Source organism: Polyodon spathula, chromosome 22, assembly GCF_017654505.1.
Source record: "Polyodon spathula isolate WHYD16114869_AA chromosome 22, ASM1765450v1, whole genome shotgun sequence".
In the NCBI taxonomy this organism is placed as follows: domain Eukaryota; kingdom Metazoa; phylum Chordata; class Actinopteri; order Acipenseriformes; family Polyodontidae; genus Polyodon; species Polyodon spathula.
This window is the reverse complement of record NC_054555.1, coordinates 22,766,698-22,793,070: the sequence shown is the minus strand read 5'-3', so window position 1 is coordinate 22,793,070 and position 26,373 is coordinate 22,766,698. Positions and strand designations below refer to the sequence as shown.

The window sequence follows — 26,373 nt, the reverse complement described above, 5'->3', positions numbered from 1 at the left end:
AGGGGAGTTACTTTCTTCAGTAGAAATGCTGTAATTAATTTCAAATAAAGGATTATTTTATACACTACAAAAATGTACTAGAAGTGCAATCATTTCACTTTGCGAGTTCCTGACATGTTTCTGGCTGCAGAACAATGCATGTTTAAGCCATCTAAAAGTAGGTCAAAAGGACTGTAACTGCAGTACCAGACTATAATAAAAGGTGCAGGCTGTAAAATCCATTTTCCAGCCTCATTTGCTTTAGTACTATTGTCACTGTACACCTAACCATGTAATGTGTTAAACCACTCACACATATTGATAATACACTTTATAGACAGGTATGTCATAGAGCAACACAAGTTTATTTCTGGAAATCTACCCACCAATAACTGAATTTAGTTATTTCAACACTGGCATATACTGTATGTTCCCCTTTTTATTTGTATTTTTTCAGTACAATACAGTGGAACTGTTGAGTTACTTTTCTTTAATTAGCTGTAAGTTACTTAAGTTTTGATTTTATCAAACTATAACCTACCATCAAGAAACACAGCTGGATATTTTTAGAGCATTTTACAGTGCTGGGGAATCAAACTAGATTGCATTACTGCTTATTTTTAGGGTTAATCCTGGGAGAATCACAGATAAGTAGCTGGTGCAATCCAGGGTGATTTCTCGCTGCTGTAAATGCTCTGAAAGAAAACAGCTGTGACTTGTCCTGGCAGGGTGACATTAGCAATGCAAACTGTTCTGCCACAAATACATTTAATACCCCACCCTACATAACACATTCCTTCCAGCAATTTGAGTCATTCCACAATGGAATATTTTAGTTTTAACTCAAGTCAAGTTATGCAAGCTCTGGCGTATGTTTGAATTTGGCTCAAACGGCTTAGCAATGGGGCACTCATTTCCAACACAGCCAGTCACTCCTGCACTGACGCACGTTTAAGCTGCCGTCTCTCCAACAGAACCAGACATTGGCTCAGGATCAGACCCGTTCGGTACCCCATCTCCAGGTTACAACCGCGAGAAGAGAGCCGGGATGTCAGCTTACCGGATCCTCTCGCACCGGCTCGCACGGCAGGGCACCGGGGAGGAAAACTGATGCCTGGGACCCAGAGAGAGAAAGACCAGCCCTACTGTGTACATGAGCAACCTCAGCCAGCGACCCCAACCCAGTCACAGGACACTCCCACCTCTAGAGGACATTAGCAGGGAGACCAGCTCGCTTCTTAACTCTCCAGTGGGCTGCTAACAGGACATCCTGGGGTAACTTAGCGTTCAAATTACATTTAGCCATTGAATCCAGCTGAACCGATGGGGAGGCAGAAGGAACCCTGCAACTCCCTAACCCCACCCTTATTGGGATTGATTTTGAGCAGCATTCACCTCCACCTATGTTCACAAGCCCTTAAGTGCTCTGCATCTTCAAATATAGACAGATATCACATTTCCAGGCCACCCACCACTACTTTGTCAGTTAAACCATGCAACTGGAATATGAGCTATACCCACTGAAAAGCATCTTGGGTGTCATGACCAAAAATGAAATACCACATACGATTAATAGGAATGCCAACATTCACTGTCTTGCTCGCATGGTAATTAATCCCCACTTGGCTGCACTGCCCTCCCCAGTACATTGCATTATGAGAGAAAGCAGTTCTTTTGCATTGGGTCTTGCCACTTTTAGGAAAACCTCATGTAGTTATAGTAAACCAGGAAAAGTCCTACAGGAGTTACAGCCAAGGTTTTAAAATCAATTTTCTTCCATTTTTTTTTTTAGCGTCAGCAACCTTGTCCCCTAATCTTTTAATTGTTTTGCTTTTACCAGAAACACTGTCCAATATATACTTTTGTTTTCCGGTATCTTGATGTGCAGTGGGTCACACTGTGTGATCTGAGCTAGACCAGGGCTCTCAAACTAAGGGTTGCAGAAAGGTTTCAGGCAGACCAAACCCTATACATCTGCTCAGTCGACTGCAGTGAATATTGAGCATAGAGAAGTGTATTGAAAGTCCACTAGATTATTGTAATCTGGGAAAATTGGTGTGAAACACAGGAAATGACTAGGTTCAAAGACGCAACAGCCACTTTTAATTCTATAACTGTATGTGATTTATCTGAAGAGAACCAACTCTTCAATATAAGGGGGACCAGTGATAATTCTAGAGATACAAAAATGAACTATGGTTAGTACTTCTTGAAGTCCAGTAGAGGGTGTTCCACCCAGCAGCGTTCAAAGACAGGGATAGTAAGTAAGCATTTTGTAATGTTCATAAATGGTGTAATTTGTAATTTTGCAAAGTTTCTAAAATATGCTTGATTTTTTTTTTCTTCTAAATAAGTATTGTCTTGTGTACTATTTAAAAAATAACAGCAAATAATTTTTTTGGAAATGTTAACCATTTTGTAGTATTTTTCTTCCTTTTCTTTTCATTGTACTTGTACACTGTGTAATCAGTATGTTGTTTTTTTCTGAAAATCATTTGCGAAAGTGTCTGTAACAATGTACTGTAAGTCTTTCTGATGTTTTTAAATTCTAACTTGTGTCGTGATTTACAAGAGAGAAACTAATTAAATAATTTTTTTTTTATATGACCAAAAAACCTCTTTAGTTTTCAATAGTTATTTTCATTGCACTAGTAGAAGATGGAAAATTATATTTGAGTATTTTGGGATTCTTCTGGGATTCTCCATGGGATATTTAGGGTATTGCCATTTTTCAGTGCAATCAAATGATGTTTCTGAACAGCTCTAGTCACATAATATAAAAAAAAATATTTTAATATCACTGGATACTGCAATTTAGCCATTTTCACATTACATCGAGGCCTCACGTTTATATGGTTGGTTCCTTTATTCTAATGTGGCTTTTTTCTACATGTCAAATGTTTTGAAACAGCGTATGCATCATAAACTTTTTCATAGTTTTCCATTTTGTCCAATTTATTGACTGTACTGTAAAGTTTTGCTTGTCTGTAAAATGCCACTGGTTTTGAGGGGAAATATGTTGCCAATTATCTCCATGTTTTTAAATGCAATAGACATGTACATAACCCAGGACAGGTCAGCCAAAGTGTCTATTTAATAAGCCACCATCTACTAAACGGGTTAAGGCTCGTTTTGTTGGCTTTTTCTTTTTGTATTACTGGCAATACACAGCTTTGCGCTGACATTATTTGCTGGGAACATCTATAAATTGATGTAAATATCTGTTGTGGTTTTACTTTTTTGTTTAAACTGTTAAAAACTAGATAACATGTTCGCAAAGTTGTTTAATAATATTTTTAAAAGCAATAATGGTTTATTAATTGGTTACTACATATTAACGTTAACAAATGAACATTTAACGATAAACTAGTTGTTAAAAGTTAATAAACCAAAAAAGTGCCAGATATTTGAACTTTTCCAGCAGAAAGAAAGTATATTACAGTATAATAGTGAGGCAGTTCAGTTCTTAGATTTCCAGGTGACAAAGTTGATCCTAATTTTGTCCAGATATTTTTTGTATATCAAACTACAGCTTTTCACATCCTTCCCAGTCTTGTAGTTCCGCAGTGTGGCAGCTCAAGCAGGCCTCTGGGATGGAAGAGCCTTTCCTCTGGTTGTCACAACAGCTTCCTCTCCAACCCGATTGTCGATCAGAAGGGAAATAGCGCCCTCTAGCTTCCCAGAGGCTGCCAGTGCCACCACTGCTTTCTCTGTGGGGAAACCCATTCGTTCCAGTTGCTGAAGGCTGCAAAACACAAAAGGGACCACTAATTACCAGGAAAATTGGTTCATCTGACTCACAAGTTACTTAATCCTACCACCAGAGGGAGATGACACTTTTATTAAAGCCCATTTTGATTAATTAAATCATACTTACAGTTAATGTTTTGTTTATTCTCATTTTTCATGTTTAACACACTCTTCAAAAAACAGTCCTTACAATTTTATGACAAGGGCCCAATGTGTGTAAAGGCAAATGCAGTGCAATAATTGTAATACTAATCAGTATCTGCATTGCATGGGTGTGTTCCTTACTTCGTAGATCAACATATTCGCTTTGGTTTCTTGTGTTGTAAAAGCAAATTACTGTTTTACAGTGAGTTCTTTATCCTAAAGGCGATAAGTGAACTAGTTGAATGAATACCATAGTCAGACCGGGAGTAAAAAGGTATGTGAAAAGAATGTCATCCACTGACTGGCCAAAAAACACTGAGGGCCCTGCTACCGAAGACGCTTTGTTAAGCACGTCTGTTGCTGGTCACAATATGCTACACATGTCTGCAGGTTATTAATCTAGACTTGTACTTTCCTTTGTGCAGACATCACCATTCCAGGAACACCTGGGAGACATTGTATACCTTATTACATAACCCCCTGCTCCGACTCACCGCAAGGAGGACACTGAAGACTTGGGGACCTCCAGTTTGTCAGGGCTCTCCCCTGGGCTCTCCTGGAGAGACGCAAGTATCCCCGCCCTTAGGAGCTCCTCCTCCAATAGGAGACTCTCGGAGGCAGCCAGCGCCCCTTCTGCCGCCCACTCAAAGGAAGCGGATCCCAAGTGGGCTGGAGGTGTGTGGTAGACTGGCCAATGGGGTCTGTTGAAGGGGGCGGGCGCTGGGGGAGGCAAGGCCAAGGACGGGTCTGGAGACAACTGGGGTCTACAAAACAAGAATGAACAGTGTTCTGAAGTCAACAAAAAATAAACAATGTTCTGTAGTCACTGGTTTGGTGTAACACCTGTTACAAGTTTTATAACTCTGAAGTAGTTCTACATAGCTAATGAAATAACTCCATAAACCTTACCTGTATGCTCTTCTATTCACGGTGTAGGTCTGTGCAGTTTGGAAGAAGCACATGTTATACAAACATTTCTCTGGTATTATTTTTGCTTGTCTAGCTTTCAGGTCATCTTGCCTTTTCTTGGTCATTTCAAAGAGCGACTCCTTTTCTGTCTGTAACCAATTAGCTGCTTACAATGCTGAGACGTGCTATACTCCTGAACGTTGAAGTGAAGCATTAACAGACTTCCAAAGCCATGTAAACTGACAGCATTCTATTACTTAGTACGGTACCAGATATTGTGTGTGTGTGTATATACATATACATATACATATATATATATATATATATATATATATATATATATATATATATATATATATATATATATACACTCTGTGTGTGTGTGTGTGTGTGTGTGTGTGTATATATATATATATATATATATATATATATATATATATATATATATATATATATAGAGTATATATATATATATATATATTTTTTAATCAAAGTATGTATTTGCTACAGCATGTGCTTCTTTCAAATGTGCATATACTGTAAGACCTACATTGCAAATGGAAGTGACAGCAGGTATGAGTTATGGATTTATTTAATAAACCAGAACCCCTTTAATAGTTTAGTAAAATTTTGCAAAAAAAACCTTTTGGAGCAAAGACCCTAAAACTCCCATGGAGGTACGGTCACCTTTAAGAATTGTTCCATCGAATTAGTGCTGTCCATGGTGGTCCTACACTTGACTGAATACCTAGGGAAGGGATGTCCCTCATATCACCATTTAGGCTGGTTGTGAACTGGCTAGAGTCACATAACGCTCCATAGCATCCTTAATAAATTTCTTATTTTCTGTAGCCTCTCTGCTCACACCTTCTGTCAGTACTGGTCAAGGGCAGCTGGTCTCTCCTCCCTGACAGCATAAAGAAATTGTGTGGGAGGGGTCGAAAGACTGCCAGCCCCTCCCCCTTCTCCAGCCAGCCTAGAAAAGAAGAGCTGTCTGCGGGCAGGCATTAAGGGAAAACAGTGAACACTGACAGTCATTATACTGTTGTTTAAAGAGACAGTAGCATCTGTATCTGTGAGGTGATGTTACAACACTTTTAGAGGTCAGGAGTCCTGCAAAAGATAATGAAAATCTGTTTCACGTTTCATCTGAATTGCATGAGTTCATAGGGCACCTCCATTAGGAATAAAAGATTTATGTTAAAAGTGAACCAAGACGTATGGCAACATTGGGTATTACAGCTTGGTATTATTGGTATTACTGACGCATCCGGTAAAGGCCCTCGGCATGGAGTGCAAGATGCACCCTACAGCCTGGAGATCGCCTGGTTCGAATGTCATTGCCAACCGTGACCGGGAGTTCCCAAGGGGCAGCGCACAATTGGCCTAGCACCGCCGGGTTGGGAGGGCTTAGGTCGGCAGGGGGGATCCACGGTTAACTGCGCACCAGCAACCTCTTGGCTGATAAGGTGCCTGCGGGTCTGCAGTGAAGCCATTCAGATCTGTGTTGTCCTCCGGCACTATAGGTCTGGTGGCTTCACTGTGGATCCCCAGTGCGAAGAAAGATGGCTTTTTAGGGACACGTTTCGGAGGATGTGTGTGTCAGCCGCCATTTCCAGAGTCGCCAGGGGATTGCAGCAGTGAAGTGGGATTGATAATAACACAACTGGCAATTCCAAGTTGGGGAAAAAAATGGGGTAAAATCATTGGGAACAACTACATTTTATATTAAAAAAAAAAAAAAAAAATGAGTCTATTTGATAATGGCAGCCTGAAAAGGATACAGCTGGTTCCAACACAGACCCCACACAGGTGCAGGAGAGCAGGCGAGTCAGGCAGCAGAAGTGATGTCAGGCTAAGCAGTAACCATGGCAAGGCTGGCACAGGTACCTGGTGCAGGATCTTCCTCTGTCTGGCGTGGCGGCAATGAGCTGACAGCATGGCAAAGTGTGCCACAGAATACCCACAGACTGGACCAGGACGTCCAACCCCCAGATTGACCAGGAGAGCATAGATCAGTGCAGGGGCCGTGGCAGAGATGAGCGAGAGAACCAGAAAGCGGACCGTGCCCCATCGACGCTCCTGACACTGTCCCAGTACTATCAGCAGGGCTGCATTGCAGAGCAAGGAGGGTGCTCCCTTGTGGCAGAACGAGTAGGTCAGCAGGTGCCAAACTGTGGTAAAGAAGGAGACCAGAATAATACATTTTCATAAATAGCAAGTCAGGTGCTCCAAAGTTTTCACCATTTTCTTAAACCTGTAAAACTCACCTTGCATGTGCGGGGGTAAAACCAGATCTGGATCAAGACAGAGGTCTGCATCAATAAACCACACAAACAAAACAACTGCAAGCAAGCAGGCTGTTCCAAGCGGGAACCCCGGTTCGCTCTGGTTGGTTCCAAAGGGTGGCCACATCCAGTGTGGAGGGGCCCTGTTAAACATGACTCTGGTCTGCCAGAAAATGATTTACCTTAAACTGCAATTAAATACAATACAAAAAGGACATCTATAGTTTACTGGTGCCGCGCTGCTTATTTATACAAAAGGGTATAGCGAATACACTTGCAATTTTTACCCCGTGAATACAATGTAATTGTTTCGCATTGTTTTGTACGAAAAACACATACTACTTTTCTAATTGACTACAAACGTGACCTCGTTGCGTTTCCCTTTCTCTTTTGATTGTGTGGCCACATATTCATCCCAATCCTCTCGGTTACAAACACATTACAGCACTGTACTGTATAATTCGCGTGCAACGCGAATTTCTCTCCCCTGTCCCACACTCCAGAAACCCGCAGGTTCAAGTGTCAGAAAGGCTACAACTACCAAACGCCGAGACGTCACAGCAGCCTCGTTTAGGTACCATGACAAAAGTGTAATAGTTTACGGTAGGCGTAACAGTGGTCTTTTTTTTTTCTAGTAAATGTTGTTATGACAGAAACATTATGCCCTTGGAAAGCGATTATTCCATTTTCAAACGACAAATAATAAATGCACTCCTAGGCAATTTAATACAAAGAAAACAACCAATACAGTTAAAGAGAACTTGCGATATTTTAAAACTGACATGCTTTTTTTTTTGTCTCGTCTTAAAAAAAAAAAAACACCGTTATGGCCCGTCTCCCCTATAATAGCCAGAATTGGAAGATCCACCCCCCCCCCCCCCCCCCCCCCCCCCCCATTTGCGCATGCGCTTCTCAATCGAGCTCTGAGGGCACAAGATGGCGTCAGCAGCAGGTGAGGGCGGCAGGGAAAGCCGTTTTATTTAATTTATTTCTTACGCGTTCGTGAAAGCTGACATTTTTGTTGTCTGTGTGTTTTTTTTTTTTTACCAATCATTTCCCTCAGTTAGGAAATTGTCGAGGAACTTCAGTTTCTTTAAATAACAAACAGCGATGTTACGCTGTTTGAGTGGGGGAGGGGTTTTCAAACTAAACCGTATTTGTTTTCGGTTAGCACGTTTCAAACAATGCGTAGTTTTTTTTGTAATTGTTATTAAATACCCGGATTTACGTTCTTACCTTTTGTGGACTTTAATATTCGGCAGCTACCATGTTCCATTGAAATGCATAGCTATCTTTTTTTTTTTTTTTTTTCTGAGATGAATGGTGTTGTGGTCCATGTTTTCTTGATGATTGTGTGGCATTGCACTGGCGTGATTTCGTGCGACCGAACAGAGACCAGACAAATATTGATCTGATTTGGCGAACCGTCATTCCCGGAGTGTTCTAGGTGTTATTTTAGACCGAACGGATAAGCAGATAACATATGAATATTGTGACTGTACGTCGGGTCTGTGCGTGTCACGACATTTAACATAATAGTGCATTTGCATTATATCGTTGTTCTTTAAAATATTAGTAGCATCAGCATTAGGAAGGAACGTGTTTATCTAATGATTACTAGACCATTCGTAGCAAAATAGTTTATCCAGTTCCAGGTTTAACATTTTAAAAAAGTGCACGATTTAAATAGCTCGGCATACGAAGTAGATGGTCAGTGGTTGTTTACTGATAACCAAAACGAGGGGGCATTGAAGCCATGTGCATTATTAATCGTGTTGATTTGTGCAACGTTTGTGAATCATTGGTCCCACTATATACATGCCCCTCACTCAACAGATGCATCTACGCTTAAGAGCGTTTAAGTTAAAATAAAGTACGTTATTTATAAATGTACATTGTTTCATTACATCCGAGTTTTGTCTGTTTTGGCAAATATAATCTGTTTTATTTTGACTTTGGATGAAATATAGTATTTGTGTTTATGGAGACCTGGTTTTGGCTTAAATGTCGGTTTTTATTTTCTTTTTTTTCTATCCCCCATAAAAAAACTCAAGTTTCTTTAGTTTGTCTTCATTGTGAGAATTTCTATGCAGTGTGGTTCTTTGTTTTTAGAAGGGTCTGGAAAGCACATAGAAATGTGAGTTAACTAAATGATTTAGGCAAACTAAATGTGTGAAGAGAATATAGCAGTTTGTTCACCATCCACTGTGCACCAGCACCCAGTGATTGTTTTGGAGCTACCTTGTTGAGATTTGAAAGTGATAGGTGCTAGTCATTTTTTTAAGAATATACATTTGAATAAAATATTATTGGCACTTATAGTGAGTAATTATGGAAGTTGCTTTCTGAATACACATACATACTTTTTCCACAGAACGTAGTTTTATTAATTCTTCAAAGTTTGGCATGTTCCACAAGTCATTAGTTAGGTAGGTTTAGTTAAGTGAACTTATTGAGGAGTGGAGAAAGACAATGCTTTTAATGCTCTAGGTACAGAGACAGAGAAGAAAAGTGGTGATAACGCAGTAGGTCTACACTTTCCACTTGTAACAGGTTAGTAAAACTTATTACAGGGGTAGAGAGTGTTGACAGTGTTTTAAATGCAATAATTATACTGTACTAAATATATGGAACGACGCTGAAAGGCGTTTGTCTACTCTTGTAGTTAGACTTAATTCTACTATTAAAGCATTTTTCAATAGTGTAGTGTTATCTACAATAGTTAGGTTTATCATATAGCTCTATACACTATTTATGTCAGTACTGTATAGCGGGGCATCAGCTACCACATCTTTTTAGTTTTACTTTTGATGTAAAAAAGTTTGGAAATATACCTTATGCATACTTTTACATTGAGCTGACTTGTTGGCACCTTTTGTGTATCTTTAAAAAAAAAAAAAAAAAAAAAAAAAAAAAAAAAAAAAATACTTACATTCCAAACTGCTTTTCAGAATTCACTGTAGGGTATCATTGGTTCTGTTGTCTACCTGAAGATCCAGTTTGTTGATGTCAAAGCTATTCTACTAGACCACAGAACAGTTATTTTGTAGCCTGGGGGGACTAAGCGTCAAACCATGTGTGTGTTATGCTGGGTTTAAAAAGTGTAGAGGGATTAGTTTTTGAACTTCTGTGATGTCAAGTGCAGCAGCCTTGTAGTGATGGCTTTAGGCCTTGTTGGTAACAAGGAATGTTTCTGTAGTTGTAAATACATTTTAAAAGTTGAAAGCAGTGGCATGTTTTATATTTTTTATAGGGTTCACTGGCAGTTCTTTTGGGTGCTTGCTAGCACTGATTTCATTTGTATTCTATATTGGGATGAAATTTGCAAGGAGCTTTCTAAATGCAATTCTAAAAAAGAAAATAAAAAATACCTTCAAGGTTTTACATGTGCATACCAGGCTTTTGTTGTACAGAATTTAGGAAAACCGAATGTCCATGTGCAGATTTGAAAATCCTATACATTTCTAATGTTTGTATTTTATTGTCAAAATTCAGTAAACAATAAATTAAAACGGGTGATTTTAAGGCCAGTGAAGAACAGCAGGTGGAATGGAATGCATTGCAAAGATACATTGCTCTTCAGCTGAAATCCAATTGTCTGTAACCCATAAGTCTATAGAGTGCAGCATGACTGACCAGTGAACAGAAAATAACAATTGCAGCTGTGGTTTTAATGGGTACAAAGGAATTGCTGTTCTTTGGTTTAAGTGTTTCAGAGTATATTGTTGTCCAACAATGTTTAGGTAGTATTAGCCATTTTGTTAGCATTGTGTGCCTCCAGAGCCTTTACCAAGTTGTTGTTTTTTTTCCTCTTTGATGTACAGCTGTGGCCAAAAATTCTAGGTTTGAGAATTTTGGGGGGAATAAAACTATGAACAGTTTATTTAGCATCATGTAATCAAAGACACTTCAGCATTTATATTGCAAGTGTCTACTGGAAGCCACAACAGTAGTAAAGTATTTCATGTTAGATTTTGAAATGTCATATTTTTTAATCCTATAGCACATTCATTTAATTTAAATTTAAAGTTATTTATCTTTTTGTTTTTTTAAAGGGGTAAACCTAAGAAATGTAAAGAACATTGTGATGGGCTTGTACAGTACATCACCAGCTCTGAGCAATGAGAGATTACTTACTCTTACTTTTGGCACTTGAAAGCTCATTCTGCAGTGCTAGGAAAAGCAGTTGTTAAGCAAATCCATGAAGTTCAGATTGGCTTGTAAAATTAACATGGTGGTCTTGATAAAATGATTATTATCCTCAAACTAAAGTTACCCTAACTGTAGTTTAGCACAATTACTTTTCTATGAAAGGGTATGACATTTGACTGGTTGGTGAATGAAAGGAATGATATTTTTAGACTAAATGCATATGTTTCTTTTGCAGATTACAGTACCTACAATCAGGCTGGAGCCCAGCAAGGGTAAGGGACTTTAATAAAAAAAAAAGATAAAAAAAAAATAAAAAAGGTGTAATTATCCCCTGCTGTCCACAAAAAATTGAAAAAGCTGCCTGTATATGTCATATAGAGAACTGCTTATTCAATTGGGATAAGTTCTACCACATTCTGTGGCCCAAGTTACAGTATCAGAGTTTACGTGTAACATATTTGGATGTGTACGTTCTGTTGGTCATGGCGATAGCTTCGAATTTGTATTTTATATCAGATTGGGGATGTACTACTTGCCATGCCTGTTTTTCTTATGTCAGTTTGTTTTTGTCCATTTCATCCTTGCTTATAAGCAGTTTAGGCAAGCCACTGATGTACCTGTTAAATTTATTTTTTATTTAATCTATTTTCTATTTCTTTTAGGTATGGCTCCTATGCAGCCCAGCCAACTCAAACCTATGGACAGGCTACACAGGTATGTAACCAAACGACCTGATTCTTTGCTCAATCTTTACCTGTTTAAAATCCATAGAGCCTGTTTCATGGAAGTAGTGTTATTCTACATGTTCCTGTAAACTTTATTTCTAAAAAAAAATACATGATTTTGACAAAACGGAAGTTTCTTTTTTTTCCTTTGATAGAATGTTACTTGCAACTAAATTTAGTAGGGAGGTCAAACTGAAACCAGTTTAACTGTTCCTTTACTTTAGTATCATGCAGTATTTTGTTTGTCAAATGTTCATTTTTTGCTCCAGTAATAAATAGATTTGGATGAGGATACCTTACTCTGTCTCCTTCCCTCCCTGTGTACTGCTGTCAAACCCAGCTTATAACATTAATTACTGTGATATCTTAACAGTGGTTGACAAGTAAGCTGCTGTAAAACAGTGGGTGGAGAGGGGAAACTATGCTAAAATATTGACAGTTCTGTCTATTCATACATTTTAAATAGATTGGCTAATTAATTGTTCAACATTGTAAAGGCAGTATGCTTTTGTTTCCAGTAAGGAAAACAAACTCAATAGTCACAATGGTTAAGTTATTGCATTTTTATCAGGTATATAATTAATATGTTGGCTCAGGATCTCTTTGTTTTTGGATATTGAGAGCATGGGTTGTACACATTGTCATCCTATCCTAAAATCAGATTATGTGACGACCACTTGCTTTAATACAAATTCATGCTTGATCTTTCCCTTAGAGCTACAGTCAACAGGCTTATGGAACTTATGGCCAGCCTTCTGATTCCACTTACACTCAGCCACAGTCCTCTGCAGCTGCCTATGGACAGACAGCCTATGGGACCACTTATGGACAGCCACCTGCTGGTAAGGAGCTGCCATTCATTTGTGTTTAATATGGAATATGCGCTATTGTGGGTACATCCTTGTTCTTACTCTGCTAGGTTACACCGATTGTTACTGGTTACCCTAACCGCCCTTTTAAAAAAATGTACCAAACATTGCCCATCCATTAGTGTGGTACTGTACACTGATGTAAGGGCTTAGCAATATGTCTGTTTACCAGGGTGCAAGTACTAAATAAATATGCACATTTTCCTGCTTTATGAAGGACTACTGTTTCTTTTAAGCAATTAACGGGACATGTAATGAAAGTAATTACACACTCCTGGAAATTGATATTTAAAAAATATAACATGAAACAAAGGAAAGTTATTGGTGATAGGTGTTGGCTTTGCTGAAGCTGTCATGAGATAGTCATTGCCAATATATTTCATATGCTCTCTGCTTCTTTTGCCTGTACATTCTCCAAAGCAGAAGGGACCAATACAGGTTTGGGCAATCTGTCATTCTTAGCATGGAACAGTTACCATTTCACTGACCTTTGAGGACTCAGCGCTTCTCTTTAGATAACGTTATGCAGTTGGCTATCTAAACTGTTGGCACATTTCTGCATGATGCTGCCTGGCTTATTTAATATTACCTTACATGTAGTAATTAGGTTAAAGATTATGTTTTCATTTCTGTTACTTTTGTGTTCCACTTCACAGTGAATAAGCGTTTTTTTTGTGCTGCATTTTTTTTTTATAGTGTCAGCCATTAGGTGTGTGTATACGTATATGTGTGTATACTGTGTGTGTAATATATATAACTAAATTGCACACATACTTCCTTTCAAGACAAGTGTTTTTAAGTGAGGTGGAAATTGAAGGGACTTGCAATCTTGAAAGCTAGTGTTTATACTGTAGTTTATACATGTTGTATGTGTACCAGCACAGCCCATCAAAGGTTACTTCACAGCATAACAATTCTCATTCTCTTTTAGTAAATCTTCTGCTGAGGTGTGGAATGATTTATGATTAAGGAAATGCTTTGAGAGAGGTCTGTGCACTCCATATGAACCTGCATATGCTTCCTGCCCATGCATGTCTATATCTGTTTTGGTTTTCTTGTATCTCAAAAAATTAGCATCTCTGATGCATGTTGGATTTGCACCCTAGCAGGTTACACTGCAGTCCCTGCAGCCCCGCAGGGATACACCCAGCCTGTGCAGGGCTATGGGACAGCTGGATATGACGGCACCACAGCAGCGGCCACCACCACCACTACCCAGGCCTCCTATGGTACCCAACCAGCCTATGGCTCCCAACCTGCTTATGCCGGCTATGGGCAGCAGCAGCCTGCTTCCACTGCACCCACAAGGTAATAGAGAGGAGTTCCTTTTTTACACAGTGCCTGGGCTTGAGAGAGACTGCACACCAGTTTCACAGAGTTTTAACTAGAAGAATATAAAAGCTTTTGTGTGGCGTTTATCTCCACTACAGTGGGGTGGGTTGGCCTAGGCTATTAAATAAATAAATAAATAAAAATCTATTTTTGCACTGCACCAGATAGTAAAAGCATACTTAGGGTCAACAAGGACACAACACAGCGTAGCACAGTATTTTGGAATAATCATGCACATACACACTCGTGGATTTTAGTAAAGACTAAATGTGGTGTTTGTTTTTTGTGTGTGTGTAAATATAGACTTGAAGAAATGTTTGCTTTCTAAATGATATCCCTTTCTCCTTCCTTAAATTATCCAAGAAACAACACAGACCTTTCAACCCAAAAATGTGCAGATTATTTCTACTGTGAGTTAAACAACGTCAGTGGTTGCGTTCCATTTTGATCTCTGTCTAATGAAAGTTGAAGATTTACCTACAACCAGCATGTCCCCAGATAACTCTGTAAAGCAGCCCATATGGAATGGGTGCGATGGAACACTGTTGTTCCTAAAGGAGATTGCCCTATGTATGTAGATTTTGACAATTAACTTGTATAGCTGCTCTAGACTTAATTCAGTGTTCAGCAAACACTACAACAATATTTAACATAAACATTATGCTGCTTGGTTTATTGTTGTGTGTCATGTAAAGGCAACGTTTTCCTGTCGGACCATTTTATTTTTAGGTAAAGAATATACTGAAATGGTTGAGTTGGTGCAATATCCACTGGCCTTGGACTGGATTATTTTAACAAGAATTTTCACTTTCTAAAGATGCCCCAATGTTTTTAAATGTGATTATACAATTTTTCAGTATTTCACCCCCTCCCCACAGAGAATGTGCTTTCTCTTCCTTCATATTAACCCTTTCTTGCAGGTAGCAACAGATTTGACAATCGGCTGAAGAAAAAAAATAATAATCAGGTGGTTTCTGAAGATATGTTGTGAATCTATGTAGTAACCTGTCAGAGAAGGGTGTTAATGTACTTATTGTTGGGACTGGGACTGCTGGCATTGTAGCAGAGACTAAAATAGCCAGGTGTTCATACAAAACCGTGGTTGTTGTATCTTGTGTTTTGGAAATAAATTTGGTGGGGAAGTTTGATTCAACAATCCCCCCCCCCCCCCCCCCCCCCCCCCCCCCCCCCCCCCCCCTTTTTTTTTTTTTTTTTTTGGTACAAATTTCTGCTTCCTTGCTTTATAATAATACACTCACTTGCATAGACTCAGTTTGAATAAAGCACTTACATTTTATTTTAAAGTGCGTTTTGAATAGCCCGAAAAGCAAGCAAGAAAGAAATGTTTGTCATACACTCCATTAGGTTTACCATGCATCCAAATCTGTTTTAAACAAAATCTTCTTTTGCATGCCAGTGTTTCTTTGAACTGTGGTGGTTGTCTTATCGATAGGTGTTTTTTGCACAGTAGATAATCAAAACACATCTGAGGGGTGTCCTGGAAAAACCGTCTCACAACTTGAGTCATTTTGCACTAGATCCCATAATTGGAAGCAAGGTTGGTTATAAGAATTAATGTGGATTGTCAGATTTTCTAGAAGCAGCTACTACTTGGGGACGTTTAAGGGCTGTGGCTTGAAAAATGATGTTTTTCCATAACTCAGAAATGCACTTTTCTGGTAACTGACACCTTCAAATGAGTGAGCCTTTAATTTATGTTTTTTTTTTCTGTTTTTTTAATCATTTCTTTTCATCTTCCTCGGTGCTTATAACCTGACTGCTAAATTTTACTTTTAGAGCACAGGAAGTCAGCAAGCCACAGGAGAATTCTCAAGCCCAGTCTAACCCAGCCGGTTATAGCCAAGCCAACCTAGGCTACAGCCAGAATAATTACGGTTACTCCCAGGTGCCTGGCTCTTACCCTGTCCAGTCAGTCAGTGCCCAGGCTTCTTACCCTCCTTCCAGGTAAATATCCCAGCAGGTACCTCTTGTGTGCCAGGTAAGGCAGTCCAGTATTGCTTGTTTTTCGTTCTTGGGTGTCATATTTTCATATGTTCTTGTATTGCCCTGTAACACTCCTCCCAGGAATAAAATGGCTCTACATTTTTGCATTTCCGATCTAATGCTATAGAAGCTCATTGTTGGATCTCAGACCAATGCCTTTTAGCTTTTCGTGAACAATCATTTTAAGTATTGAGCATTTTATGCAGGGATTCTCTTCCCATTTGGAATACCAATATGGTTGGAACTGGACATATCAAAGGCATGCTCATTAATTTGGCATGTTTATAGTTATGGCACCCAATTTGATTCCTGCCATGTATTTAAATACGATGGTTCTGTTTTTCTTATTGCAATTTAAGTTTTTAAATATCTTAGTTTTACATGTAATTAGACTGAGTTTACATAGACTCTACCTCTGACAGGAGATTCGTTATTATAGAGCCCCTGGTTATTGTCTTGTATATTTATCAAATCATAGCTTTTTTCTATAGCTCTAACAGGTTTATACACAGCTCAAGAATGGACAGACTGCATTAAACATTCTTTTCCCTCATGTCCTTAAAGTTGAGTTGAGGAGTTTCTGAAGTATTAATTCCCATTAGCCTGCCTGTTCTTTTTCTTGAATTGTTATAGCTACAGCGCTGCCCCCACCCAGCCTAGCAGCTATGAACAGAGTACCTACTCCCAGCCTGCAGGCTATACCCAGCAGCAGAGTGGATATGGGCAGCAGGCAAACTATAACCAACAAAGCTCCTATGGTCAGCAGGGAAGCTATGGACAACAGCCCAGCAACTACCCACCCCCGACCAGCTCCTCATACAGTCAGCCACCTCCTAGCCAGTATGGTCAGCAGAGTGGTGGTGGCGGCGGCAGCAGCAGCGGTGGCAACTATGGGCAACAAGGTGACTACAATCAACATAACCAGTATAGTAAGCACAATGTTTTCCTCTTGTATGTGGTCGTTATGTCTACCACTGAGGAGTCTGCTAACTAAGAGCCGTGATGCATGTCGGTTAACCCCAGTCAGCTTGCTTCCCCCCTTGAATACTTTGCATACGTGTATTTGCTGAAACTTTATTTTGCATGAAAGTATGTTTTCTTTCTGTGCTGTCTTGCCCAGACCCAGTCTAACGTTATCCTCATATCCCTCATTGGAAATAATCTTGTTTGTAATGCTTACCCCTGTTTTTAAAATGAAATAAGTAGAAATTCAGTTTCATGCTTCTACCATGTGTAACTTTCTTTGCTTACTGATGGCAGTTTTGGCCCTTTTCCTGTTGTGTTTCGCAGGCAGTTACAGGCAGGATCACCCTAATAGCATGAGTGGTGGCGGCTTCTCGGGGCCAGAGCCAGGAGGCTTCCCCAGTCTAGGGGAGAGCCGGGGTATGGGAGGTGGGGAAAGCCGCAGCCGTGGAAGAGGAGGCTTTGACAGGGGAGGCATGAACAGAGGAGGAGGGCGTGGGGGACTCGGGCGAGGCGGCATGAGGTAAGGACACACCTTTTTCTCACTCGCACGCTTCCTTCTAGCCACAGCAGCAGCAGTTGATACAGGGCTGAAAGGACTCTGATCAAATCTTGAAAAGGTGCGTTGGGGGAAAAAAAAAAGGCCAGTATAATGCAGAATAATGTGGTCTCTTGGAAAAAGCAGCTGCAAATGTTGCCAGTTGATCACTTTCAGTATGTTTGAGTCAGCTCTTAAATTCATTCAGGGTAATATGCAGGATGCTACTGTGCAAGAGTTGTACATATGTGGGTGGGAATTTTGCTTAGTTTCATTGTTTTTATGTTGGTTCACTACTTAAATGGTGTGTTGTCCTGGCCTGAAAAGTTTGCGTGTTTTAGTATTCAAATCTTTGTAGTTTTTCAGGTTTGTGCTGAAGGTAAGTTTTACAAATGGAAAACAGGGTGAGATTTCTGCCCTACGAGCACTATTTAAAACATTTACGAGGGTGTGTCAGCCATATAAAATGTAATGTAATTGTACTCCAGTGTAGCATCCTGCTTATTAAAACAATTGACAACCTGTGTCATACAGAGTTGGATATTTAACCCTTTGCAGTCCATTTATTCAGCATTTGTCAGATATGTCTGGTCCAATTTATTTTTACACGCTCTGTTTAATTTTTTTTTGTAGAGTAAAACAGGTTTAAAGGGCATTGTATCTCCAGCCAAGCCCCACCCCTTGTTCGCTGTATTTCACATACCTCTTTATAGCCGTGCATACTGATTAAATCCTCTCCTGATCACTTGTTTTATTACTAAACTCCTCGATGCGATCCAAGCTCTGCAAATGTCTTTGATATTCTTTGAGCACTGGATGCAGAAGCAGCTACCTCTATAATGCATGGGTCTGTGAGATGCCCCCCCCCTTTTTTTTTTGGCTGCATTAGGCTCCTGTTGGTGTCACTCTGCCATTGAAAGGTTTTCTCTGCTTTTTCTTGAAAAATGACTGGAGACCTGTGCTTTACATCTTTTTGATGTCGGACAGGGTCCAACATTGGACTGGAAAAGGAAAATTGTAATGTCGGACCTGGTCTGACATTGGACCGCAAAGGGTTAAAGAGAAAAATAATGGGTGAACCCTTATGGGGAACGAAAAAGGTCAGTTTTTCTTCAGAGAAATAAGACAAAGTTGTATTAGGCTCAACACTACAAATTCAGTTTTTGTCACCTAGTAATCAAAACTACCAGTAAATGAACATTTAATCGGCGTCCTGAAGGGTTCACCTTGTTCTACTCAAACCCTTTGAATTAAAATGTTGGCACCAAATTGAGTTCTCTTGTAAAGGTGAAAGTATTCTCACACAATTAGAATTATACATCATAGTCGCAGGAATGGGTGGAAAGTATGAGGGGATGGATGTGGAATGCATGGTTTCTGGATTTGGGGATAAGAGATTTAGAAGAGTCCATGTGTATTTATTGGGTTAGTTCTGTGGTGGGATGAGGAATAAGGGCTTTTTGTTGCCCTCCACTAGTAGCAGGGGAAGATCTCAAACGTGAGTATTTGCTTTCACCTTTACCAATGTGCAGGTAAGTAGAAAGAAAATGTGGTTTTGAAATGCAGTTGGATTGCGTATTAATTTCTTTTTTTTGTCAATGACTGTTCTTGAACATGAAAGCTTTTTTAACATGCTTTGTCGCATTTATATGCCACAGGTTACAAAGTGAGATCCATGTATGCACATCAATACTTTTAAAGTACCTGTACTCGGTACTGAGCCGGCAGCATAATGAAAGTGGGACTTAGACAGAGACACGGTGCCTACATGTAGATGGAGAGAAATATTTGAAAAAAGTGTGAAATGTGAATCTGTAAATAAACTTTAACTTGTAAAAAAATATCTTTGCAAATTGTAATGTAGTACTGAGTAAAATATACAAGGCATTTATTATTTTACAATTGTGTAACTTTAAAGAGCAGAGATTTGTGTAAAAACAAGTGTATTAAAAACAAGTGTATTTTTAAAAGCTGCATGCATCAGCTTACAATTTGTAAGAAATGGTTATTTAAGGTGCAGTTCTCTTTTGTTTCAGTGTCTGCCATGTGCTTTGATTAAAATGGCAATACAAACACTGATGTGCTTTTATAGGTGGTTGTCCTACTTTATTCATCTATGCCTGATAACACTTCCCATTTTTAAATCTCTTTGGTTGGTGAATTTAAGATTAACATGTTACATTATATAAATTAACTAGTAGCAGAGTTTCATCACACTTGGATGAGCGGTATAGCAAAAAAAAAAAAAAAGGACTTTGTATTTCCAGAGGAGGATAAAGATGGAATATTGCTGATGTTATGGGGGCCAGTGGTCTGTCCTTTAGGGTGGGTGGGTTGTAAGGATCACAAAAGTACTGCACCTCCAAATAATCCTTTTTCTTTTTGCTGTAAAAAAAATTAAATAAAAAAAATGCTGGGTTATAAATGGTAACAAGTCAAAGGAAATAAAAATAAAAAACCCCCTATTTTTTGGGATATGCACTTTATAACCCCCCCCCCCCCCCCCCCCCCCCCCCCCCTTTTTTTTTTTTTTTTTTTTTTTTAAAAAGAATGGCTTGAAGGGGACGTGGAAAAAGCCAAACCCAAATAACCACTCCTGTCCCAAATGTAATTGATCCAAAAGTCTGTGTATAGTAATGGAAGCTCTAGCCAGTACCATGTCCACTCCCCACCCCCCACCCCCCCAATCGAGCTCCTTGGGCTCGAGGTTTGGACCTGGCTCTTTTAAGGGAAAACGCCTTCATATCTTCATGTTTATTTCCCCAGCATCGCTGGAGACAGAGGTGGCTTCATTAAGCCTGGTGGTAAGTTAATGAGTATTACACTGGCTAGTAAAGAAAACCAACCAATAAAAAACTAACAAAAGCTAATTATCACTACTTTTGTGCAGTAAATAAGATCTTACAATAATTTAAAGAAAAGTGTGCATATATGCACACTTGTACTGGTACACAATATTTCTAATATGCCCTAATTTTTAAAGTGTACTGCCGGCCTTAGAGAAATTGGGTGTAAATGGGTTCAGATAACAAGGTCCTCTGGTCCAGGTAGGACCTAGCAGTCACAAACAGAAGGGCTTTTTTAGAAAGTAAAATGGGTCACATCAAAATTGAACATATGCAAAGCAATGCACACAGTTTCGCAACGATAAAAATGTGTGGTATAGCGGCAAGCTCTTTAGTGCTGTTGGCCTGAGTTTTAATATGTTGAGGACTGGATTTAATAGAGTCCCATTTGAACCCCTGGTATAAATATTTGTAATGGATTTAGTGGTGGTGGAGCCACTGATGTAAATGGCACATTCTGTAAAACTGGGTCATGGAAAGACTTGCTTGTTTTATATAGCATTAATGGTGTATTTAATGATTGTGTTTAAGACCTACTAAATTGGATGTCCGGGCAAACTTTTTTTTTTTTTAAAGCTTTTAAAATCACACAAGGTTTTGGTTCTAATAAAAAAATAATTGGGAAGAGTACCAGTGAAACGCTCATCTGAGTGAGTGTGCCTGGGTAAAATGTGTAGATATGTTAGTCCTGTTATACCACTAAGTGTAATATTTGAATTGCACTTCATGGTAATTTTGCTTTAGGTACAAGTTTAATCCACACCCACTAATTGCTCTTTCCATTGTCTTTCTCCCCTTCCTCACGGACATTAGCCCCCGTGGATGATGGACCAGATCCAGAGCCTGGTAACTGATTTTATTAATACAAAATATACCAATAACTGAAGTACAGAACATATTTGCATAAATGTGATATTGTGACATCTTTGAATGTGGGTATCTAATCTTTTTAAACACTTAACGGCAAACATTTGAGACCTATATAGTGGATAGAAGTGCACAACAGGTACAATTTTTGTAATTCATAGGTGCAACTGTTTTAACTTTTAAATTTGGCTTCTTGCAGCAATTCATTCTAGTGAACTATATAAGCTACGCATTAGAAGCTATAATTAACTGTTGTATCTGGTGTGTGGAGGACTTGAGAGCTTGGGACGTTGCTGAAGTCATCTTGCCAATTTAGCTGTATCCTGTCAAAATATAGAACAATTCATAGTGTATGTATTCATCTAACCAGCTGGAGAAGGATCACTATTTTAAACAATTGACAATTTTGTTGTGCACCAACAGCTCCTAAAGAAACGGATGACTCTGAAAACAATACGGTTTATGTTCAGGGGCTGTGCGAAAATGTAACGTTGGAGGAAGTAGCAGACTTCTTCAAGCACTGTGGAATTATTAAGGTATTTATTTAACTAATTTTAACCATTTTGATATGCCCAAGGTTTGGGCTTCATTTCAAATATAGTCCTTTCACGCTAAAGTCCAGGGGTTGTATTGAAGAAACTTCTTAAAATATTGATCTTTAAGATCCTAAAAATTCAGTTTTCTCGGCATCCTCTTAAGTTTCATTTTAATAATAAACAATAATCTTGAAATTGCTATGGCCTAGCTAACTGGTAAAATATTTTTAAAATATATTTAAGAGTCTAATGGTCTTATAGTACAAACTTAGTAAGAAGATTTCTTAAGGATGTTTCAAGAATACAGTCCCAGGTTCTATTGTCTCTTGAGAAAAATGCTTTTTATTAGATTATAGAGTAGTGTGTTGATGGAGGAGGTATCGATCCTGAGCAGATGCTGTAGTGACTGTTGACCTCAGCTGATTTTTAATGAATAAAATGCAACAAGCATCTTCCTGCTGCAAAGTAGTAGCTTTAACTACCGCTTCATTCATGTCCACTGTTAATCTGGAATTGAGCCAGCTGAGTCTTGTTGAAAAGCATCTTCGTGCCTGTTGTAGCAAACAAAGACTGAAAGCCAAAAGAGAGAGTATCTTTGCCCAGGTTCATTTATATGAGAGGGCCCTGCCTGCCAACGGGATCAAACCCTGTTTTAAACTTCTGTCTAGGTAATTAAATGGCATGCAAAATTAAAGTTCTAAAAGGTATCCAAGCAGCAGACAAATAGTGAAGTGTTAAGATAATCCAAATCTTCATAGTACAATAAAAAGCAGTCTGGTAGTGTTGGCTTCATGAACTTGCTCTTGTACTTTCCCCACAGATTAACAAGAGAACCGGCCTGCCTGCCATTAACATTTACACAGATAAAGACACTGGGAAGCCAAAGGGAGATGCAACGGTGAGCTATGAAGATGCTCCAATAGCCAAAACAGCAGCAGAGTGGTTTGATGGTAGGTCTGGTGTAAATTGGATAGTGCATGGTGGAATTGGTGCCTTGCACTCCAGTTTGTGAGATTTCCTAGGCTGCTGACTACTAGAGCAGTGGTATGGCTTTCAATTTTTTTTTTAAATAAAGCCAGCTCGTGAAAAGCAGAATGTGAAAAAGCTACATACTAAGGACAACATTGCAATGATTTAAGATGTCCGGGATATTTGTGGGGCAGGGTGTAAAACCTGTCTTCTGTCTGACAAACCAAGGCTTAGTCTGTGGAACTGGAGGTAAAAACAGCACAGTGAAGAGGTTATATAAAGTGTGTTACACATTTTGTGAGGTTTAGCCTTTGATTGCATGATGGTTCCCAATACATGGTTGACTAATTTAAAAAGTAGAAGGCTCAGTACTACTTCTAGGTTGTGTTCTGAGCTGTGCACGTCTGTCTTTCATTTTAAGGCAAAGATTTCCAAGGTAAGAAACTGAAGGTGTCCATGGCTCGGAGGAAGCCCCTGATGGGCCTCGTGCGAGGGGGAATGATGCCCCGGGATATGAGAGGACCTCCTCCAGGACGTGGTGGTAAGGATTGACTGAGTAGCGATGCAGGGTTAGGCCCTGTTAACATCCACCACACTTTCAGGATAACTTTTTAAAAAAAAAAAAAAATTATTATGGTATCTGTACCAGCATTCTGTAAAATGAAGATTGAAATATTGTTGGCAAGAAAAGAAAACCAATCTACCAAGTTAAATGGAAATTGGGATCAGCCATTGAATTCTTTTGTGTGGTAGCGTATCTGATTTAAGACTAGCGTCGAGCAGGGTTAGGCAAATTAACATGCACAGTTAATGAATTAAATAGTCATGATAAATTACATTGTCATTTTTTTGTCGTGTTAATTAAATGTACACTAACAATGTTTAAGAACAATTAAGACTTTTTTTTGTATAGAACAAAAGCAAATATGCATATGCAATTTTATTTTCAAAGGTACAATACAAAATTATGACTTCAGTAACAGTAGGTTTTGTTGCATTTAACAAACATGAGGCATACTAACGTCAAGCATGTATTCATTTGCAATAACAACTGAATGTGGAATACTGACGATCGTGTTAATGCGTTAAATTATAAAGATCAACGAACTGGGTAACTTCATTTATTAAATTAATATTAAGCGAGAACCTTCTCCATTAAATAGCATTACATTAATTAACATTGACCAGCCCTGCTTAAGAGGTTGCCTTAATGATTAATATCTGATCGAGGAAGGTGATCTGTGAACTGAAACTGATTTTTATTTTTTTTTAATCTTCGCAGTTATGATGGGCCGTGGTGGTGGTGGAAGAGGAGGCGGTGACAGGGGTGGATTCCCTCCCAGAGGGGGACCACGTGGGGGAGGAAGAGGAGGGCCAGTGGGCGGGAACATGCAGCAGAGAGCTGGAGACTGGCAGTGCCTTAACCCGTAAGTATCTGACAAAACTAATAAGCTCTTGGCTTGGGAAGCATGAGGTTCTAACATTGGTAAGTTGTTTTAGATTAGTTATCCAGCAGATAGTTTAGGTGTGTTTGCTTTGATTTTTCTAGTTTAAAAGTCAGAATATTAACATTGATGGTTTATTTAACCACCACAATGCAACCAATGTTAAAGCCACATTGCTAAGCCAGGTTTCATGGACAGAACACCAGATAGTTATAAAAAATGAGTTAAATTTTGAAATTGATTTTGAAGTTTCTTTCTTTCTAGTGGCTGTGGTAACCAGAACTTTGCCTGGCGTATGGAGTGCAATCAGTGCAAAGCTCCCAAACCTGAAGGATTCATGCCTCCTCCATTCCCTCCACCAGGTGTGGACTGGTTTTTGTAGATTAGAGATCCTCTTTTTTTTGGGGGGGAGGGGGGTGTAACTGTTTTGTAGGCTGCCTACATTTAAGCCTTTTTGTTTGTTTTTTTAGTAGCAAACAAATGTGTGATTGTTTTGCTAGCTCCAATCTTTTAAGTGATAGCTTTCTGTAAGTAGTTGATTCTCTTTGAGCAAACAATATCTACTACAAGTATTCCTGTTTTATAACCACTACCTATGATTATGTATATTTATTTCTCCCTGTGTTTTATCTTCAGGTGGTGATAGGGGAAGAGGTGGTCCCGGGATGCGTGGTGGCAGGGGGATGGACCGCGGGGGTCCTGGTGGGTTCAGAGGAGGGCGGGGAGGAGATCGTGGGGGCGGATTCAGAGGGGGCCGAGGGATGGACAGAGGAGGATTCGGAGGGGGGAGGAGGGGTGGTCCGCCCATGGAGCTGATGGGAGGTCGAGGAGGTAGAAGAGGAGGAGGACCCCCAGGGAAAATGGAGATGAAGTATGTATGGCAACATGACCAGTAGAAATATGATACGTACACCTACAGTACTATTTGAGAAAATATCCTTCCTTCCTTGAGCAACAGTTCGCTTGTGCAGAGCAGCCTTGTGTGAAGGTGCTTGTCAGATACCCTTGGAGTAGACAATTGATAAGTTTTATTAAACCCACCTGCTGGCATTCTGTGGAGATGACAAGTTTTGGTTTGCAGTATCTGTTAAGGATGGGTATAGTGTTGCAGCGATACAAGATTTTTCACATTACGATACAAGCTGAACAGAAAACGATGATATCACAATAAATGGTCATCTGGATCTAAAACTTATATTTCTTTTAGATCCTTTTAAAGAAAGGAACAGTTGTTGACAATTTCTGTATTGCATTGTATTGCTGCAACCCTAGAGCATTTTCATAATCTCTGACCATTTTAATGTTCTTTCCAGGGGGGACCATCGTCAGGACCGGCGTGATAGACCCTATTGAAGTACAGCGCAACCTACGTGAATTCCCATATAATACAGGATTTATTTTTTAAAATAGTACACATTTTTAAAGTTATAATTCCATATTTATAAGGTTGGCATCATTTATTATGGAAAGCTTTCTGTTCCAGCATTCTTTCATTGCTAATAGTGATAATAAAGAAATGTCATGTTGGCTTCAGTGAATTTTTTTTTTTTTTTCCAGTTAGACGTCTGTGAAGTGAATAAGAACTACTGAACGCATGCTTAGACACTCGAGTACAGACAACAGATTGTGGAAGGTGTTATGTTGTGAAACCTGGTGACATGCCGTTTTTAAAAATGTTTCGATGTATCAACCACCACTCCACCTTTCCCTTTTGAAACGCATTTCCTTTAAAAAAATAAAAAATAAAATAAAGAACTTTGAAAAATTAAAGAAATTCAATGTACAAAAATATTTTTGCCTCTTAATGCCATTTTAACAGTAGGGGTGTCTGTCATACTTGCATCGTTTCATATATGTGGAAAGCAGCTAATTGTAATGAAACTTAGCAATAATAATGTTTAAGTTATAGGGAGAATCAGGTTGTAGGGATATTATATTCCACATACTGTAAATCAGTCCTTTTAATATTTTATCTTGATACTTGCCTCCATTAGCTTACCTAATCACATCTAGGTCTGAGTACAACTTACAATTTAAATTAAACTACTCTTTATATT

The 26,373-nt window shown here is 39.1% G+C and overlaps 3 protein-coding genes across 14 annotated transcripts in view; 2 read left to right on the top strand and 1 right to left on the bottom strand.

Annotated features, from left to right (window-relative positions):
• The window catches only part of LOC121297318 (EMI domain-containing protein 1-like), an 83,337-nt gene extending 81,000 nt beyond the window's left edge, over positions 1-2,337 (top strand). For both annotated transcript variants that reach the window (XM_041223568.1, XM_041223567.1), the window contains exon 16: positions 954-2,337. In XM_041223568.1, the coding sequence (XP_041079502.1) occupies positions 954-1,090 (137 nt within the window). In that variant the 3' untranslated portion in view covers positions 1,091-2,337. The remainder of the gene's footprint in view (positions 1-953) is intronic.
• A 98-nt stretch (positions 2,338-2,435) lies between these two features.
• On the bottom strand, positions 2,436-7,925 carry LOC121296877 (rhomboid domain-containing protein 3-like). The gene is made up of 5 exons (XM_041222767.1): positions 7,053-7,925; positions 6,567-6,956; positions 5,650-5,776; positions 4,368-4,637; positions 2,436-3,724 (listed from the first exon to the last, which is right to left on the bottom strand). Exons 1-5 carry the CDS (start codon positions 7,222-7,224, stop codon positions 3,556-3,558), a joined length of 1,128 nt encoding a protein of 375 aa, XP_041078701.1. The 5' UTR covers positions 7,225-7,925; the 3' UTR covers positions 2,436-3,555.
• A 33-nt stretch (positions 7,926-7,958) lies between these two features.
• LOC121296875 (RNA-binding protein EWS-like) lies at positions 7,959-26,074 on the top strand. 11 transcript variants are annotated; one of them, XM_041222759.1, is made up of 19 exons: positions 8,000-8,022; positions 9,561-9,623; positions 11,458-11,494; positions 11,885-11,936; positions 12,663-12,789; positions 13,240-13,254; positions 13,926-14,124; positions 15,946-16,113; positions 16,786-17,081; positions 17,443-17,638; positions 20,420-20,457; positions 21,313-21,345; positions 21,790-21,902; positions 22,723-22,852; positions 23,293-23,412; positions 24,154-24,298; positions 24,581-24,678; positions 24,953-25,187; positions 25,630-26,074. In XM_041222759.1, the coding sequence occupies exons 1-19, from the start codon at positions 8,007-8,009 to the stop codon at positions 25,667-25,669; spliced, it is 2,121 nt and encodes a 706-aa protein (XP_041078693.1). In that variant the 5' UTR covers positions 8,000-8,006; the 3' UTR covers positions 25,670-26,074. The 11 variants fall into 11 exon arrangements, with proteins under 11 accessions (XP_041078699.1, XP_041078700.1, XP_041078693.1 ...); XM_041222758.1 differs by having other exon boundaries at positions 13,923-14,124; XM_041222763.1 differs by having other exon boundaries at positions 13,237-13,254; positions 16,786-17,054.
• Positions 26,075-26,373: the final 299 nt, after the last annotated feature.